Source organism: Diadema setosum, chromosome 2, assembly GCF_964275005.1.
Source record: "Diadema setosum chromosome 2, eeDiaSeto1, whole genome shotgun sequence".
Lineage (NCBI taxonomy): Eukaryota > Metazoa > Echinodermata > Echinoidea > Diadematoida > Diadematidae > Diadema > Diadema setosum.
The window spans coordinates 14,901,977-14,923,496 of record NC_092686.1 but is presented as its reverse complement, the minus strand read 5'-3'; the positions used below and the strand labels follow the sequence as shown (position 1 = coordinate 14,923,496).

The window sequence follows — 21,520 nt, the reverse complement described above, 5'->3', positions numbered from 1 at the left end:
CTTTGTCCACGGACGTTGATCACTAACCGTCTTGCAAAGATTCGGAACATTATCCGTACCTCCGTTTGAAGCCGAGATGCATGTAGACAAAGAGGCTAACACCATAATCGCACAGTCTCTGAACACCATGTTTCGAATTCACCTGAATAAAAGCCACTCTGCCGCACAAATAAGATAGCCTCACAGCGTACTTGGTTGTGCTCAGACCCATGCGACGGACCCCATCGAACGGCTATACACTCTCACCGATGTCGGTCAGGGCTAATGACAATACCCTTTCTCCGTCCTCTTCCGCAATGTCCGAGCATGTCCTGAAACCAGAGTCCATCTGGACGGAGGATGGTACGGTGACGGTGGACTGGATATCCAAGGCCGTGGTACTGATGCTGTCTCCCCTGCCCTGGCCGATCATCTCAGCGTAGCGATTGCTCTCTCTGAGAAGATTTTTTTCATTGTGCTTCCAGTCTTCGTGTGCTGTCTGTGGGATCATGGATGGGTTGTCCACTACCGAGGAGTCCAGATAGTAGTCATGGTGACTGTTGGAAAGCCTTCCAATATACATAGTATCAGTGTCGGTTGCTAACTCTATAATGCAAGAAAATTAGAAACATATTGGCCACGAACAAGTTACAATTAAAATACCTGCATTTACATCAGCCTTGGCAGTGACAGTCAGTCAGCCAGACTTCTATTTAAAAAGGACCTCCAACAGAAGAAATGACATAGAAACTGACAAAAAATATACAATACTATACTTTGCAATCACAAATGACAATTTGGAAAGCGATAGGATTCAGCGCATCATACCAGAAGAATCAAGCTGATATGATAATATGGTGATGGACATGATTCTCACATACACTTTTCATTTTAATCCCATAATTCAATCCATTGTCAATCTTTTTGTGAAAAACCACAGGCCTCTAACGGAAACAGGCTTTTGAACAATGTTCACTCTTTCCTGCGATCTGAAATGACTTTCTAAGGGTTCTCATGAGTTAAAAACATGAAACTTGGTATTTTCGGCAATCCGATCCAAATCTTAAATAATGGCAAAACCAACAATCATTAAAATGCATCCTAACCTCACTAAAATCCGTTTAATATTTTGACATATTTACCAAATATGTTGAACTTTCATAATAAGACCATAAACTTTGTCCAGATGGACACAAAGCAGTTTAGTCAATTGAAGACCTGAATATAAAAATGACCCCAAAGTCCAATTTTTGGTCAAATTTAGTTTGACATGGGAAATTGTATCTAATGCGTGGACTTATCTTGTGTATAATCCTATAATTACCCCCGGAAGTGCCTGAAATGAATGAGTTAAATCTTATATGAATGTAAGAATGAAGGACTTGGGTCATTCTTACATTCATATTATAGCGCCCTCTCTCATCCTTCCGTCTATCATCTCTATAGCAGAATATCATGTATATGATTCAAAGAATGACCCAAGTCCATATGATTCAAAGAACGACCCAAGTCCATCACACAAAATGACCTCTCCACAATTAATGTAAATGTTAATTTTCATAATAATATATGTTCTAATTTGTATACACAATGTTGCCTTCCTATCACAGTTAAATAGAATATTATTGGACAAATAAAAAAGATATGAAGGTTTTTTAAGTTTACTCGAAATGGTGTTCCATGGACTTGGGTCGTTCTTATATTCAGATACTCAATTGTCCATGCATATCAAATGAATAAATTAGCGGGAGAGAGGGCGTAATTAAGGAATCTTCTCAAAGGATTCGTGAAAAAATCTAGGAAGTGTGCAATTTGATCACAAATTCAGAAGATTTAGCTTTGTTAAGGAGTGCATTATTGCTATTGCTGTTATTGTCTTTTGTTTTATTGTTACAGTATTTTCAAGAAAGGCTGATCGCAGAGAAGGATTTGCATAAACTTTATGATTACGAGTCATCACCCACGTATCACCCTCCTCTTTGAGTGTCTGTATAAAACTGAACAGCGTGTGAAAATCAATTAAAGGGATGGCATAGTATCGGTTGAGATGATGATTCAGCTTTTAACGCTTTATACTTAAAAATGACTTTACGAAATATGAAAGAGCATACAATTCTACCATAGGAGACATTCAAAATTTGCTTGATGAAAATCGATTTTGAAATGGCTGAGTTATTCCAAAACAAAGTAAAACAAGGCGATCCTTTAGGTGGGTCCCATCTTTTATTAGAATCGCTTTGTTTTGGATATCTCAGCCATTTCAAAACCAACTTTCTGCAAAGAAACTTCGAATTGCTTTCAGAATTATATACTCTTTCATATTACATGAGAGGTTTCTCATTATCTCAAAAAGTCATCATCAAAAATCGTTGGAAACCTGAAGTCCCATCTCAACAGAAACTGTACCAACCCTTCAGGAACCGGATGCACAGCTACAACCATCAGTTTGACACTTACCGTAGCGTCCGTTGTTGCTGTGGATGCTTGATCTAAACGAGGGCTCGATTACTGGACCGTTACGTCTGCCTATCACAACGCCGCAGCATGCATCATGCAATTTCTTACTGCAGGCCATGGCTGTCACTATCAGGACCAGCAAAATCCCACCGAGGCATCCGCTAATCACGTACAGAATGGGTGCAAACCCTGGCGGCGAAGGAATGTTGTAGCTGCTGTCCTCTCTAGGTGTTTGTGAGGTGTGAGTTGTGGCAGTACTAGGCGGCGGAGAGGATGATTCACGAAGAGGTGGCTCGTACAGAGCTGGCCGGGTTAAGGCAGAGAAAAGGAGGAAGACAGCCGAGAAACAAACTCACTAGTCAATAGCTATTTTTTCCCCTACTTCTTTGAGAAAGTAGAGTAAAAGGAACACATTCTGGGTGATTAAAGGTTGGTTTATCTCAAATCGCCACACATTAGCCATGCCATGACTGTCAGAATTGCAGTATTGTTCGAAATTTGATAATAAAGTCTCAATCATCACCAGTTGCACACTTTCATGGAACGCAATAGCTGATGGAAAAACTGATTAGATGGTGCAATATCACTGAAAGAAATATCTTATGAAAGGAAACTTTGTGTTTGACTCAAAACTTCAGCATCAAAGATAACTATCCATCAAAAATAGCTTTCGAGATTAAGGTCTTATACAGGCCTTTCTGGGATGTGTGTGTGCGGGGGGGGGGGGCGGTAGCTCTGTTGTTGCCAATTGTGTGTAAATAACGTGATTTTGATTTGATTTGATTTAATAAAATATATAAATAGAAAAAAAAATCTCACCTGGTATCGTGATGGTTCTCGATGACGTATATAATCTGCAATCATCGCATTCGCTCACCTTCATCTGCCCGCGTGTGTGAGTGTGCGTGTATGTGTGTTGTGAGTGTTTGAGTGTGTAAGAGAGTGTATGTGAATGTATGAAAAAGAGGGAGACAAGGAAACACAGTGTCAGGAATTTCAAATCCCCATGAAATATTGCAGCCATGATCATCATCTCGACAATGCTCACTATTTAAAAAGAAAATGGAAAGGGGGGGGGGGGGGGGGGTGAGGGGACAAGATGTCCTCATGATATACTTCAAAACGTGAGAGGTCGATTTTATGTTCAGTGCAAACCTTTTTGGTAAAGACATTCAAAAGTGAAGTGTTACTGGATATGGATGATTAATGACAGAACAGGAAAATAATGTAAATTTCACTGTTTAACGTAAACATCGCACCAACGGAAAGAGAAAAAAATACCCCATTGTAAGATATAGTGCATCTCTTTCTCATATAGCATACCAGGGCGAGGTATCAAGAAAAGAGACCCGCAAGTCTCACCTGATCGAGTACCGAAAGTTAACCTTCAAGGCATTCTTGCAGACAGTTACCTAAGAACATAGCAAATTTGGGAGGAAGGAGCTTTGAGGGTCTCCATGGGGCATTGCGTCCAAAACACACTGACAAAAATACCTGCCTAGTACTGTATGTAAAAAGCTGGTCCCACACCCAACTCAGTGCAGGCCAGACCACTGGATCTACCATAGATAACCTTGAAAGAACACTCGCTAATGTATTTACCCAAATGAAATGAAATGAAATGAAATGAAATGAAATGAAATGAAATGAAATGAAATGAAATGAAATGAAATGAAATGAAATGAAATGAAATGAAATGAAATGAAATGAAATGAAATGAAATGAAATGAAATGAAATGAAATGAAATATATTATTTCTGGTTATAAAGTGATTTTTTAAAAGATTTTCAAAGATTTTCAAATATGGGGGTTCTTGGTTTCCCTGGAGACCCCATCAGGGTGGTGGCATGGTGCCCATTTGCATTTTATAAGTATATACTGTTACCCTAGTAGTAATGCTTGTCAGGTTTGGTGACAAACTTCAGCATCTGTTTTCAAGAAGAAGATGAAACTGTGAAAGTTAGGCTCCAAGTTGTCCCCTCCCCCTCTCCCCCACCCCCACCCCCCCCCCCCCCCCACTGTCTCGAATCTGCCATGAACAAACTTGAAACTAAAGTCACTCTAGCATTATCTTTCAGGTTATCAAGTCTGGTTGTAGAGAAAGTATTTGTAAAGACTCTTTAATTTGATGGCTTTGTCCGTCTCCTTCCCCCCGAAAAAAAAAGGCATTGTGCATGTGGGGCCCCAAACGGGAAATTGTGCCCATTCATACTGATACCGTATATTCTACTCTCTATAAATAAAATATCTGTCAATTTTGGTGTAAATGAGACCTCGCACTTTGTTTATAAAATTGAGAATGTGAAAATTGGGCACCATCTTGATTACCCCGGCCCATATCCTTATCATCTGCCTTGAAAAAAAAAAAAACACCTTAAAGGGGATGGCTAGTAACTGATCAGTGGGAATCAGTGGTAATGCTGAAGGATGATTGTTCCATCCTTGTGGGATTCATTTAAGAGTACATTATATATCTATTGTTGAGTGAAAATCATTTGCTTCAGAATGGTCTCATTATTTACCTAATGTGCAGTTTAATGTTTCCAGGTTAGCGTGCCTGGTCAGTGACGGGGCATTAATCTTCACATTACTTGATTATGAGACCGTTCTGAAGCAAATCATTTTCACACAACAGTAGAATGTACTCTTCAATGAATCCCACAAGGATTGGAACAATCATCCCTCAGCATTCCCACTGATTCCCACTGATCGGTTACAAGCCTTCCCATTTAAAACCACAGCCACCTATCTTATAATTATTCATAGCACTCGCTGATCATCCTTCTGGTTCTATAGAGAAGAAGATTTGTAAACATTCCTTGATTTGACGGGCTTTGCCTCCCCCTACCAACAATTAGGATATTAACTCAATTCTGATCCTGATAAGTATCAAGTGATACCTGAAAAACTGAATTGATGAATTTACTTCAGTGGACAAGAGCTTATGAACTGTCAATAAATTTGGAAAAATATATATATATATATATATGTTTTTCAGTATTAAACTCGCTGGAAAATCTACGAAGAAATATTTTCCGCGACGACACAATCAAAGAGGAAATTCCTTCAATCAAGTTCTTATACGTTTGATTCTTGACAATAAACTCACCTGGAATTTACACATTGATTCTATACGTCACGTTATCTCCCCTCCCCTTCCTCCTCCCCCCCCCCCCCTCCACCACACACGCACACACTACGCAAATACTGCATGTTGCATGCTTCTGAGTCCGACAACCTAAAGAGGCTCAGAGGCTCAGTACCCCTAAAAAAAGAAGAAGAATACTTCCCATAGATATATGGACAAGTGCATGAATATACAGGTTTAAATCTGTGAATTTCTCAGTAGACACACATAATATCTAAAAAGAAATAAAAATCACAAAGAATACACAGGCGTACATGACAGATTCAATGTCTGTAGCTTACTTAGGTACAAGAATCAACTCAGAGGTCCTTGAAGGAAAGCCAAACCCAGAGAGCAATGTGGACTGAGTGAAAGCTACATTATTAGAACACATCATTGAAAGTTTGAGAAAAAGTGGACAATCGATGCAAAAGTTATGAATTTTTAAAGTTTTGGTGTTGTAATACCTATATATTAAGGAAACTACTTCAGTTTATGACATCATGTGTGGACAACAATATAAAGAAAGTGTAAAGAAAATTCAACATACTTTCACTTTTCTACCTTAATGAAGGAGCACTGGACTTAAACCTCTTTCAAAAAGCAGAGGGAATGATAATGCCCTTAACATTTATGTGAATAACAAGATGAAGGAATGTGTAATTTTCATTCAAAAAATGATTTTTTTGGGGGGGGGGGAGGGAAATTGCTCTTTGGGTTTTGGTTTCCTTTAAGGTAAGTGGTTTCGCAGCTCAGAAATATAATCTTTTTAAATTTACACCGAAACAAACATATAAAACAATTTCCAACTAAATCTAACAGGAAGCACATCCAGCCTACAGGATTTGCTTTTCAATTCAAATGAACGACAGATATTACCAAAGCACGGTAGGTGCCATCAGGAACGTCATCGAATTCCGCCTCATAATGACTCTGAAATGAAGTAGAGTTGTGTTTTGATTAGATGTCGCATCATGACATCCACATTGAATTATCTCCCAAATCATCTTCATTTAAGGGGGAAAAAATCCACAGATATACATGATGATTGAATGATTGAGTGAATGCAGCAATATTATTAGAGGACATCAGCGAAGTGTAAGGAACATTTCACGTTCCATTCATATTCCCTTGACTTGTTATCGACAAGGGTGATATGTCCCAGCTTTCTGACAGAAAATTGCATAAATTCTTCCCAATTACTGTAAAAGCACAAACTACATTGCCGTTATTTTTGTCACTTGTAGTGCTGAGCTACTTCCAGTGAATTTCGCAAGAATTCATTCAAAATCTTCAACATGGTGACGTTATTATTTTTGTGATAGCTTTAATAGTGGAGCGTGGAATATATGAATACACTATTTTCACACGCTGTAATATGCTATATGTGATATGTACTATGTAAAAACTATGGCAAGCCATATTTCAGAAGCAACAGGGATCATTAAAACAAACATGCAAGATTTTTCCAACTCCCATAAATGCCCAATTATCATTGTGAAGTTACATGTTGATCTGTGTCAAACAAGGTTAGTAGAGGGAGGTCGAAGTGTGTCTGTTGCGATCCTTCCCCTTGTGTGGCAGTGCCACTGCATTTAATTATGGGCCAATAAAGAAAAAAAAAAAGAAAAATGACACTCGATATTCTGAAGATTTGCTTATCTGAAATTGAAATAACGTTTGTCTGATTAACAAACCTTCAGAATAACAAACCTTCGGAAAAACTAACAATATTTCATTTCTGTTTATCAAAAAAACCTCGAAAAAAAAAAGATCATTACATCATTTTTTTGAATCAACGAGCCTTCGGAATAACGAACTGTAACCCCCCCCCCCCCCCAAAAAAAAAAATGATATTCTGTTCCTTTAATCATTTTTGTTCCCTTATATATTCCCTATGTCATTTGCGGTTTGAGTTGACTGAAAATGTTTATTTTTTCCCCTGAACAAGTTGAACAATCTGCTTTTGTTTGAGGTTATAAAGAGATAAAGAGAACGAAAGTTTATTTTCGCTATGTAATTCATGTCTCTCATTATGTTAAACTGGTCTTGTGCTATTGTAATCTTGAAGGGAATTTGGATATGAAAGACAATATGTCAATCTTTGCAATTTTTACTTTTGTGCCTTGGAGGACCAAAACAAATGTGTTCACTCATGCGTAAAGTTTCCCCTTGTATATTGACCTACTGGGTTGATAGTCAATTAAATAACCTTTGATATGGTATGATTACGATACGTTGATTTCTATCAAAATGTTCTATGAAAAAAAAGTGTTTACTTTCTTTCTTTCTTCTCTTTTTTTGCTGAGTGTATTAGTGACACTCCATTGTTTGAATTGTCTGTAACACTCTCACCAACTTCATTGATGAACAAACATCCTTTTCATTACTTTACATTACATCGCACTCACAATGTCGGTGTACTCAGGGCCAATTGGCTCATCATATAATGTGTAGCTATTCTGGAGGTACACCTCGTATCGCACATCAAGATAATCCCGGTCTTCAGCGGCTGCCCGCGTATTGACGACTACAGTTCGTGGTCCTAGCAGGGAGATCTCCGGCTTTTTCAGCTCCCAATCTACCATGGACACTGCAGATTACAACAAAGTAGTACGTGTAATTATCCTAACAATAAGTCAAAACATCGTATTTTGCGCGTTACAAAATTTCCGAATGTAGTTGGAATTATACTTTTGACAGTATGTGGCATGCGCTTCCTCATGAACATCAAAATGAACATTTTACTTATCAAACTACGATTTGAATTTACGACTGTCATTCAACGATTTCAAATCTGTAGACGACTATGTATGTAGCCAAAGCTTTATGCCTAAATCTCATACCCTTGCACATGGAAGCCCTATTAGTTTTTCATAGATTCAATGCTTGTTTATCTTAATTTCATAGATCGTTGATTCTTAATTTGACTAGACCAAACTTTTATTAGCAAAGCAACGATCTGGACAACATCCTGCAGAGAGAGAGAGAAAAAAAAAAAAACCTGCATGCGTGATTCGGTGCTGAAAGGGCGTTAAATAGTATAATTTCACTCCAGAACAATGGTGGCTCAGATAGATAGATAGAGCAATGACTAAAACAAACAAACAAACGGAAGTTTCATAAAAAATTGGTTACAAAACTAGATACCCACAGAATTTCTAAGGTTCAGATGTTGTCATCTAACAGAGCAATTAATTGGTCACACCCAAATACGCAATCTAGAAAAAAAACATGAAATTATGATTGTCGTCACAGCTTCCTCATTGGTTTTTGTGTACAAAGAAAGATATAGGTATGTTTTCGGTCTCCGATTTGACATCATGCAATCCCTTTCTTCCGAAGAGTCATTCTCGTAAAGCGATTTCAATACAATGAAATTTGATGCAATAGAAGCTTGATTTTTCGGTTTGCCAGCAATAAAAATAGAAAGAGGATACTAGTTTTAAGATTTAAGTTATCGGGAGTCAATAGGAGATTCGTGAGGATATGACATCATGATTTCTCTCATTCATTTGCATAGATGCAGTTGTGATTATACTTGCTCTTATAGATCGCATGAAACATAATTTGTTTATTTATATCATAAATACCAATGTTTTCTGATTTCAGGTCTAATATTAGTAAAACTTCGCCAATTTGTTTGTGTAATCTTATTCTACCGTTATCTACCAAAGCCAACTTAAACATGTCAAGACATTGAACTTTTTAATATCATTACTAAAATCATCAACTCACCACGACACAATGCAACTCTACCATCTTCGCTACAACCTGATGGACAGAAGGAAAGGATGAGAGAGTAAGCATGGATACTGACAAACCGATTAATAAAGAGATCATATTGGGGTGAATATATAGGGCATAATATGTATGACATGACATACACTCATCAACAGCCCTCACATTTGTGATCAGCCAAGACGCATATCTGCGTAACCCGAGGATTGAAAGTTCTTGTGTCCCTTTTTCAGTGCAAAAAAAAAAAAAAAAAAAAAAAAAAAATCAAATTCCTCTTCATAGGAGCTGATATTGTAGAGTTAGGTAGTTCAGACTTTTCATCGGAATAATAACATCGGAAATTTCTTTGTGATGGAGGGGAAACAATAAAAAAGAATTCCATTGAATTTATGCGGACCCCGTAAAAATCAAAAAGTTATTCTCGGTTTAAAAGAGGAGCGTATTCTCGAGTAGCATAGGGTTAGTTTTTTTTTTCTTCTTCTTCTTCTTTGTAAACCCTGAAGCGTGTTATTGTGACATTTCATACACATTTTTTTTAGAGACACTCTTCTTCTGCCGTTCAAAAATTCATGACGTTTACAAAATGTGTGGGTTTTTTTTAAAGGGTGTGTATTCAGTTCTGGTCGAGGTGAGAATTTAGCTTTTCACATTTTGCGAGATATTCAGAAACCACTATATGAGATGTCAAAGAGCATGCAATTCTAAGGGATATCAAAAGTTTATTTGATGAAAATCGGTTTTGAAGTCGCCGAGATATCCCAAAACAAGGTGAAACAAAGAGATCCTAATAAATTGTGGCCTGTAGTCTTTTATCATCATCACTTTTTTTGGATATCTCAGCCATTTGAGAACCAATTTTCATCAAATAAACGTTCAATCCTTCTTAAAAGTACATGCTCTTTCATATTTTATAAGAGGTTTCTCATTATCTCACTTAGGAATGTAAAAAACATGAATCCCCATCTCAACCAGTACTGTACAGCCCCTTTAAGAGAAGAGCTGAGAAAAGGCAGGGTAACACATGCCACTGGACCAGACTATGTGTGTTGAATCAGAGAAATAACAGTTAATCCGAGTGATTACTGGACGTAGAAAATTCTCACTATATCTAGCTAAACATAACTCACAACTACTGTCAACAACACATTGACACAACGATGACACCATTCTAACCACGAAAACTATAGCAGAAGTAGTAATAACAATAATGATTGACTACTACTACTACTACTACTACTACTATTTCTAATAAAAGAAATGTGAAGGTAATGACAATGACAATAATTTACAATCACAATCATCTGTATTCACGACAGTAATCATGGTCAAGAATTTCCCTCTAAACCAATGATACTATACTAGTGCTTTCAACCATTTTCACAGTAGCATAACGGAAGTCTGTTCCGGTAAAATTCTAGAGATCTAACAAGATTTTAGAATGATATTGATTTTAATCAATTGATTGGCTGAAAAGTATCGTGTGAACAGTATCATTTTTTTTTTTCATTTTACACAACAAATAACGCATACAGGGCGTTAGTAAAATCATTTAATCTCCTGAACTTTTTAACAGTCTAATCTTACTAGCGGACTCTGTCATGTGCATGCATTATTATTATACTTATGTACAGTATCACTATCTTCTTATTGCAATCACTTATGCCTAAAAGTGGTTGCTAGATGTACTGTCGCTTACTCACTTGGCAAACTGATTCTCTCTTCCACCCTGTTTGAATCTTTGATGTTTCGCGGTAAACTCCGAGCTATTACCGAGTACTCCTTCTCAGGAATTGAAAAGTTGCCAAAGAGACATCTCACTGAGAATTTAATCTAAACATAGTGATACAATGAAAAAGAAACCAAAACGAAACAAGAGGATTTACTATGATTGTATATATCAAGTAAATCTTCACACAGAACTCATGCGGCATATAAATGAGTTGTTCCTTGCTCTTGAAACAAGTAAATATGGACATTGGGAAGTATATGAAAAGATGAAGTTTCGCTTGTTTTCACAACACAGTTCTTCAACTGTCAATGTGAATATGTAAATGAGTGAGTTGCTGATGTCATCACCTTACAACTTTCGGTAAAGTTTGGACACGAACACGAAATTTCAAGTTTTTGTTTTTGTTTTTGAACAAACCCAATTGTGCCCCATCTGCAGTCTGATATATCCGACTGATCATTAATCTAAAGTTGTTCGGCAAGGAAAACATTATGTTTTACACTAAATAGCCTCGCCCACAAATTTTTCGTCATTTTTTTATTTTTAATTGTTTATACGGAATCATTGGGAAAAACGTGGGTTGATAACATCCTTAGTTTATACACTCAGCGGAATGTCTATATCAATTTCTTGGCAACTGTTCTGCAAAAATACAACGAAACTTCACAATTTTATGGGGGTGGGTGGGTCCAATTTGGATCACGTTTTCACTGTTGTGTACATAAAATTCACTGGTCGGGCATTCCTCTTTGACACTATAGTACACTATCACGAGGCTTGGGATATATAAATTAAGAGAGAAAATGAAAAAGAGAGAAAGCTTGTTTCCCTCTGACTCGTTCTTCATCATATTCCCATCTTCTTCTATTTTCTTCTAAAACACAACCTCCTACATTCATTTTCTACTCATTTTTTTTTTTTTTTTACCAACATGAATCGAAAAACATAAGGAGAGTAAACTTGCCCAGTGAGGACCTATAGCAGAATAAAATGTATTGACACGCAAAGTATGATTTGATGGAAATACACAAACACTAGTGACAGAAACTGATGAGACTGTAAAAAAAGAAAATTAGACTTCAGCTATGTTGCATTTAGTCTTTTATAACAACACATATGTTATGGTGATTGGTATGAGGTATTTTTGTCTCGATGTGGAATTATCCTAACACTTTGAAATATCAAAGCTTATGGGTTTCTAAGATTAAAGAGGGGCTTTAATATACCTCGGACAAAATAATTTCACCACAAGGCACTCCAGAATATGAAATTTTATCAGATTGTACATCTGTATAAAGAGCACTTAGGGAAGTTGAAATCTGAATCCAAAACGTATCAAGTGGAAAGTGGAAAAATGTGGTGGAAAGTTTTGATGAGAAGATACGTGTAAGTACTTCTGGCTGTTCTTGTTACAGATATCTGTAACATGGAACCATGGCTCACTGAAGTGTTCCTTTTTCGGTATAAAGATGTTCAACCAAGCAACTGCAAAGCCATCAAACCTGTATTTGTATATGAAGAGATTGCTTCCAAAAGGCGCTAAATCCATCATTTTCAGCAAGCTCTATATATACAGTGTGTATAAAAAAAAAGGCAACCCCAAATTTAGGATGCTACTATTTCGTAATTGTCAACTATATTAAGAACACACTGTTGGTTGTGAGGAAAAGTGCACTCTTCTTCTTTCCACCAGTAGGCCTACCTAATTGTGTTGACAAATGCCATGCATTTTCCAGGTTTGAGTGTCATCATGAAGGAACTGTCATTGCTTCGAGTGTAACAGTGTAACATTAAAAAAAGTTTCAGTCCAAAACATACTGTACTCTGAGACAGAATGTATATACACTCAGCAAAAAAAAAAAGAAGAAAGTAAACACTTTTTCGAGATCATATTTTTCATAGAAGATTTGGGTGAAAATCAATGTATTATATAGGATATTAAAGGTAATTTCATTGGCTATCAGGTTAGTAGGTTAATACAAAAGTAAACTTTACGCATGAATGAACACATTCATTTTTGCCCGCCAAGGCACAAAAGTAAAAATTGCAAAATTTGATAGGTTGTCTTTCATTTGGCAATGCCTTTCAAGATAACAATGACAACAAAAAGCCAGTTTCACACAATGAGAGACATGAATAAAATAGCAAAAACAAGTTTTTGTTCTCTTTATCTCTTTATAACTTCAAACAAAAGGAAAATGGGATACTAAAGGGGGAAATAAGAATTTTCTGTCAGCTTAAATTTCAAACAACATAGGAAGTAATGGCATAAAGATGATTAAATAAACATAATTTCTTTATTCTACTCTTCTTATTTAGTAATTTAAGGATTCATGAGATAAATTCAAGAACCTAATATTATTTACAATTTTCCTAATTTGAAAACAAATTGAAATTTCTACCATTTTTGTTAATATTGCTTCTTCTCTTATTTCATTGGATTATGGGTTTGACCTAAGATTCTTCATTTTTCTCCCTTATTTTTTGGCCTGTATTGATATTTTGGGCTTCAAATATATTATAGAGATCAAAGGTTTATTTTTGCAACTTAATTCATGTATCTAATTGTGTTAAATTTGTCTTTTGTTCTTATTTTTCTATGGAAGAGCACTTGCTCATGAATAACAACTTGTTCAATTTTGCAATTTTTGCTTTTGTGCATTGGAAGAGAAAAACAAAGATGTTCACTCATGCGTTTCCCTTTTTATTGACCTACTAGGCTGATAGCCAATTAAATTACCTTCAATATGGTATACAATTCATTAACTTTTAGCCAAATATTGTATGAGAAATATAAATTTGAAAAAGTGTTTACTTTCTTTTTTTGCTGAGTGTATTTTTCTTTTTTCTTTTCCTTTTTTTTTCTATTCGATATTTCTTGTGTCATATGCATAATATGGGCATGAGCACCTCCAATTCATATGCCGGTAGATTGAAAAAAAAAAAGAAGACTTGCAGTCTCTTCATTTGCTTTAAACGAACAATTGTTTTTTTTTTTTTTTTTTGTTGTTGTTGTTGTTAAATGATACACATGCAACAAAATCACATAATACAATTCATCGAAATTTCATATCACTTGTTTCATTAGAATATGCATCCTATACGGATAAGTTTCACTGCAAACATAAAAATATATCTCGACTATATAACTATGCAATCTGGTTTAAGACAATAATATTACCAAATATTACCAAAGAGTTCATCTAAGTTGCAGAAAGCGAGAACGATATTAAGCTCAGGTTCTTTATATTATATTTTTATTATACATGTTTCGGGATGTCACATACAAACTGCCATTTGTTTATATACATTCACTCCTACAATAACATTTTGGCTGGTCTTTGAAAAATCCAGGGTCGCGTGTACTCTTTTTACATTTTCAGCCAAATCAAAATTAATAGGTATTTTTGTCTTTTTAAATAAAACACAGACATTCACACTCCACTGGCATGTGCAATGCAAATGATGTCAACCTACCGGCATGGTGTAAGATTAGGCCTACGTGAACAAAGAAAAAAAAATACTACGATGCATTCATAATACAACAATACATTTAAAAATTAGCATATTATTTGTTGAATTTTCATATATTCATTCTTATTCCAAATACACCTCTCCCACCATATGGAGAAAGAGAGGCGGGAACAAGGAAAGGGGCAGCTGACTTCGAAAACGGGAGGTATACTTGCACAGTATTCACTCGCATAAAGCAATCTACACGGTTACTTACCAGCTAGAAACCTGATAAGTTGGCTACATGTGCATATAGTTTCTCTCACCATTACGCCGTAATTAAGTAAAAAGAAAAATCCACATTGATAGATAGATAGATCGATAGATAGATACGTAGATAGATGAATAGGTAAATAAATATATAGATAATTAAATAAATAAATTGATGAATAAATGAATATCCACTACTCGTGCAATTTGATGTCCGTTCACAGTTTAGCACGAATTTGTGAGAATGGTTCACGCGCGTCAAGAATGGTCACATGATGTGGCCACATGATATACTTACCCCTGCATCCGCCGGTGTCAAAGTCCGGTTGAAACTCATGGTGAAGCACGACTCACTCGACGAGCAGCCCGAATCCAGACATAGGACATTCACCTCGAAGCCGGTCAACTCGCTAATGCGATCTGCTGGACAGAGAGTGGACAACAATCACCGAGTTTTAGCAGTGGGAAACGTCCTTAGAAAAGTCATACCCCATTCTCTATTTCAGTTGCACAGAATAACATATAGGGCTACAAGCAAATTAAATGAAAAGAATTGTACAAGTTTCATTTAAATCCAATAAAATACAATGAAAGCCAGAGAATCACAACTTTTTCCTCGCTTTGGAATGTTTCAAAAGTTTTTACAAAGTGATAATGTTATTACCTCACAAGTCTTATACTAACCTAAACAGTATTCATCATAAGAATCGATGAAATCGATTAATGAAAGAACGAATACTATGAAGAAATTAAACTTTGTGTGTTAAATTACATTGGTACTGCGTTAATGATTTTTACAAAGAGTGACTCTTTCAGGAGAAAATGGGGTTATAATGGTATTTATGATAAACTTTTTTTTTTCTATAGGCGTAAACAATATTGCTTTACATGATTATTTCGTATTGTACAAACCAATGGGATATTAAATCATGGAAAGACAGAATTGCCTCAACTACATCGTAAATGTGACTGTCATTAACATCACTGTTTTGAAAATAGACAGCATTTGCACATAGATAATTTAAAGTACACCAGTTTGTTGTTGAAGCTGCCTGCACTTTTGTTGTATTGACCAATCAACAAGGAGCCCGTTTTCGATAGCCGACCTACCCTCTGAGGTATACCACTGAGAAGTAATGCTGAGGTAGTAGCGGTTATCAGGCCCGGGTGTAGCATCGGACTGAAGAGTGACATTTCTCGGGCTTCCCGGAGCTCCAGCAAGAGGCACAGGATTGCCAGATGCGCAAGCTGAAGGAATTAAGAATTGAAAAAAAAAAAAAGAAGAAGATGTGTTCTTTATCAACAAGCCATTCATTCGTCAACTTTATGTTCAATTCTCACAATGAAACTGGAAAAGGGGTCGCACCAAGAACGATTGGACAAGGGACAGCGATGAAAAAGCATTCATGGTTTAAAATAGTAAGAAACCATGAATTGATACCAATAAGATGAATTGACAGGTTCGGATTTTAAAAAAAAAAAATCAGTATGAAGAAAAAATGCCAGGGGTAATTACAACAAGGGTGAATTTTGTATTGTTTAAATGCCAGGAGAGAAAAAAAAATTGTCGAGAGAAAAAAAAAATGTCAAGAGTAAATCATGCCAAGGGTAAAAATGTCACAACGAAAATGTCGGGGGGGGGGGGATGCCATGGGTAAAAATGTAAGGGGAGAACGACGTGGGGGATGTCAGCGGTAAAAACGTCAGGGATAATATTATCAAAGGTAAAAATGTCATATGTACATTGTCGCGGGGGAGGTGGTAAAAAGCCAGTGTTAAAGGTTAGAATATCTGGGGTAAAAATAACGAGGGGATGGAAAGGTCACGATTAAAAAAAGAAGTACTAGGTTAGAATGTATGTTAAAATGTAGTGGTATGAATGTCAGAGGTATTAATATCTTATGTGAAAGGTCAGTTATAAAGAACCAAAAAGCAACTGCACGTTAGAGGTAACAGTGAGTTCTAATGTATGAGGTTCTTACACTCAACATAAACGGATAAAATTGGACGGCATGTGAAAGTGATCTTGATCAAGATTTCTGGTTGGAATTCACGTCTCATTATCATCAAGTGATAATACAAGACACTTCGAGCAATTCTTAAAACTTACGCAAGAGTCCCTCTATGCTTCCAACATGTAAAAGTATTCTTCGTTAAGCAGGGATACAACTGTTGAAATTGTTGAAAACTGTTGAAAATATATGTCGATTGTGAAGAAATGGTATACGCTGTTTTCAGCCATTCTTAAACTTCACCAGAATCCCCGTTTCTCCCGAGATTTTCCACATTACAAGTCTACTTCCTGTTTCGTTTGAAAAGCAGAACCCTGTTTGGGGTAAGGACAAGAGGTAGGCCTTAAAGAGTGCAGGGTTTAGATGAATTGGGGCTGATGATTGAGACTACGATTGAATTTTGTTTCGAAATTGAATATTTCAGGTTCAAGTAATTAACCGTAGACAAATGGAATGAAGAGAAATATAATAACTTCTTCCACATAAAACAGGAGTGCCCACCAGCTTCTTGAAAGAGATACCCTAAATTTCGTCCAGAATGATCGCTGTGCGATCCGAATTATCGTTTCCCAATAGCAATCGCACGTTTTGATAGACGGCAAGATCTTCACTTTCACCTGTAATGTGAGAATCTTGACCTTCCCACCGCAATTTCTGACATGCTGCCCTCCCGGCATTATGTGATTGTGATAAAAAACAAGAAGATGTTCTATTTGTTTGTTTGTTTGTTTTCACAGTGGCTGATAGGACCAAAGCTCATAATTCATGTAACTATATGTTGTAGCTTCTTTGAATATTATACAAGGGTTTGCCTATACTCCAACGAATACAAAAAGGTGTATTTCTCTTCCCGTTCTGAAGCGCTTGTGTTTAGTTCTAACTTAAATAGTGAAGCGATCTGCAGACTTGATGGATTTTAGTTGATTATTATGTTCGTGGTTATGATGTAAATTGAAGCAATCTTATAATGATAGTAATAATGATGACAATGGAAGAATTACAATGATAACAATAGTCATGGTAATAACGATTCCACTTAGGCCCTTTAATAGTTATGATAATGAAATATTTATAATACTTTTTACCCATGACATTTAACCCTTGACACTTCACTCCCTCACATTTTTAACCGCGGTATTGGAGATTTCCAAGTGGTACGGGGTCTACAGTGACAGTAGTGGGTGCCTACCGTGGTCACATTGATAAAAGATCGAGAAGTTAAAGATCGCGATCTTTAAGATCTCGATCTTTAAGATCTCGAAGTTTTGCCAGTGTGACCGCGCCTAATGTGACTATTATAGGTCTACACTTAAAAAAAAAAAAAAAAAAAAAAAAAAAAAAAAAAAAAAAAAACTTACTCGGAGTGATGCTACACGGAACTGTGCCTGAATTGAGTTCATTGGCGGCCGGGTCCTGAAATGAATGTAATAATCAGAACAAAAATAGGTAATTACAAATTCATTACATATAACTGTACATAGGTCTTATCTATATCACACAAAATGATGTGAGTAATCTCATGCTGTGCATGCCATATTCGTAAGCATAATGGCGACTTGTACGATATTTCTTTCCCCATGTGATAGAATAAGCCATCAAAACCCACGGAGTCGGCAAAACAAAGTTGGCAATTTCCACCTCAGATTTATGTCATGGAGATAAAGTCCTGCCCTTCCCTCTCTTTTTTTTTTAACGGAGGCAACATTGTTTAGTTCAGGTATAAATTTTCCGAAGATCAGTCCACTTTTGAGATAAAATAAAACGACGCCTACAGTACACTTGTATTTGAAATTATCAATACAAATGTGGAACATACCTTCCGCTCCATGCTGTGTGATACGACACTTCACCTAAACATATAAATGCTAATTATCACAGTTACGCCGGACACAAAATAGCAATTTGGTTGTAATATTTTGATCGACCTTTATGGGCCTCTTTGGTGTATTTTCTTTCAAAGAAAATGCCATAAAAATCTGCACTTGGAGGATGATTAGACCAGTGATAACATTAAAATGAAACTTTATTGCTCTCACTGGCAAATATCCTTTGAGTCTAAACCTACTCGTTATCTGACTTGAAATAGGGACATTGGAGTATGTTTTTCGTACCGTGTTGTTACCAAGGAGATGCCCTGAAGTCTCTTGACCTATGACATGTACACTCATTCGTCGAGTGATCGAGACAGCTCTTATAGTTATCAGCCCATGTATGGAACACGTTCATTTTTCGTTCGTTTTAAGTTCTTGAAATGTGTGGGCCTAAATCCGTTATTCTGCTTGCAGCAAGAATGACAGAACATGGTACTATTACATTGTCACTGTTGGATGGCTTAAATGCGCAGAGGAAAGCACCATGAATATTTCGTGTGAGTATTTGGAGAAACAGCAATAGCAGAAAATCATTTTCTCATCTTGAACAGCCATAACTCCATATTCAATATGTTTGATTCCTGCAATTTGTTAAAGTTCACTTGCTCTCAAAGAAAGGAGAACCGCATTTCTTAAAAAGAAGGCAGATCATAAAATCAACTCGAAATGTAAAATAGATACCCATAAGAAAAACGACGCATTTCGTAAAACAGGGGTTTCGCAATACGAAAATGGCTAATCGTAACTCGTAATTATTCTTCTTTTTTTTTTCAATGTAAAGGCCCCGCCGAACCAGATGAATATCGTTATTATCTAAGGTATATACGGTAGTGCTTTCTTTTTCTATATCATGAGTGCCAATCCCCCCAACTGATGTCTGTTTTCACTTTAATTCTAATTGAATATTATTTTCATAATTTATCACAGAAATCTTATTATTTCCTCTCCATTTGCCCTTGTATCCTTTGAAAAGCATCTCTGCTTACATCTCATGGGCAAGTATACGTACCAAATAGATTTCTTGTGTACATTATCCAATGTTGTTCTTTGTTTTTTGCCGCCAAAGAGTAGTGACTATGAGAATGTCAACGTGACATTCCAAACAGGGTGCGGACGGGTGTGAGGAACATAATTTCTTTAATAGGGCCTATTTTTGTCCGCATTTTGAAAAAATGATATATATAGCAACAAAAAGAAAACAAGAATTAACAAACCATGCAAAAACAACAACAAACAAACTATCAAAACTTTACTTGGCCTTAGATCAACTCATTTCCCTTCCTTACAATATGATATCCTTCAATATTGTTTTAATATAACTCTCTAATGATTGTCATTGCTGGATGAACGCATATCCAGGAAATTATACTGGTGCTTTTAGACATTATACATCGTATAACTACACGTAACGTCAACTTTAACAGTAGGTTTGTTAATAATGAAAGGCATGTTCCAAGATCCAGTAGCCAACGCAGGTTTCGTATATAGCTACTGATAATGTCGTAAAGTCAAACTACGCAAACACGACTGCAAGCAGCTGCTTTGTGAAAACTTACCTCGCACGTACTGGTACAGATAGGAGAGACGTTGCCGCTGGTTACAGCCAAACGCGCTGTAGCCAACAGCACCAGCATTGAAGTAGCAAAGTATCCTCTTGTTACAGCCATTTTTCCTGACAATGACTCGCTCGGCCACTAAAATCCGTAAAAAAAAAGGTTTGGTTAAAGGTTAAAAAAGAGTGAATAATATATGTATAGGCCTTATGTATCCACTCCCTTAAAATGTATTCCGAACGATATTGAAGTGGGCAGTTACTGCGGGATCAGTAGTGTCTTTCGCTCCCTTCCATTGACTATGTTTGAGGTCCACGTCATGCGCACAATTATCTAGTCGTATATGGTTAAAAATCCCTCAAGGAAGTCGTAACAGCGCAGCGTGGGTATAGCTGAATATGAGTTCAGCACTGGCTATTGAAAAAAAAAATGTTGTTTGTTTGTTTGTCTGTTTGTTTTAATCAGGCTCTGTTTTTTCACACTCTCTTGACTGTACCATAGTAAAACTATTATAAAACCATGTATAAGACACCATTTCGTTGGTTTATTTTGGTTCGCAGTTTTCGATCTGTTCATTGCTCCGAAAGTGAACCCATTTTGCTATTCGAGAATCAATTTCCAGAATATTTCTTGCAATACATGGAAAACCAGGGTATCTGTATGTATGAGATATCACTTTACATAGCTGGATTGGGTTACCACTCAGGAAGGCCCAAATAATGTTAACATGAAATATTATATCATATGTTTATAGACGCAGTATATTGCGATAAGTTTCGTTCTGATGATGACAGCTGTTACATTCCTGAGTTCCTCCCCCTTCCTATTACTCTTTCTCAGGCTTCAGCACGCACACGTGAGAAAGCTTCACCTACATATATTTTTATCATGTAGATTTAGACCTTATACATCCAACTGGAACCCATGGAAGACCAGCTATTGCAGCTGCAGAATGATGGGCTATCCAGACATCTTCTCAGATGGAAACGAAACAAACAAACAAACAAACAAACCTGAAATCATAAGTATTCTAAAATATCAAATCTTTTGTTGCATTTGGATCTCTTGAAAGTTGTTTTTACTTTTTTAAGCGCAGGCGGTGGGGTGTTCGAACACCCTGCCCCCCCCCCCTCCTCCTCTTTACTGGCATGTCTACCGTTAGCTCTAATGATACAGTAGGATATCTATATTTTTTGCAATACAAGTATAAATTTTCTTTAGAGTAGAAACTCATCTCTATTGGAAGTAATTTTCTTGTATTAGAAATCAGCGTTTTAACATGACACGATTTCCAATACAGTCCCCCTCCCTCCCCCCACCCCATCAGT

At 36.5% G+C, this 21,520-nt stretch overlaps 1 protein-coding gene across 1 annotated transcript; it reads right to left on the bottom strand.

The window, feature by feature from the left end:
• Positions 1-232: 232 nt before the first annotated feature.
• On the bottom strand, positions 233-20,306 carry LOC140242754 (uncharacterized). Its single transcript, XM_072322515.1, has 11 exons — positions 20,196-20,306; positions 18,127-18,181; positions 15,867-16,004; positions 15,055-15,176; positions 11,005-11,134; positions 9,302-9,337; positions 7,975-8,156; positions 6,443-6,496; positions 3,256-3,319; positions 2,437-2,739; positions 233-585 (listed from the first exon to the last, which is right to left on the bottom strand). Exons 1-11 carry the CDS (start codon positions 20,304-20,306, stop codon positions 233-235), a joined length of 1,548 nt encoding a protein of 515 aa, XP_072178616.1.
• Positions 20,307-21,520: the final 1,214 nt, after the last annotated feature.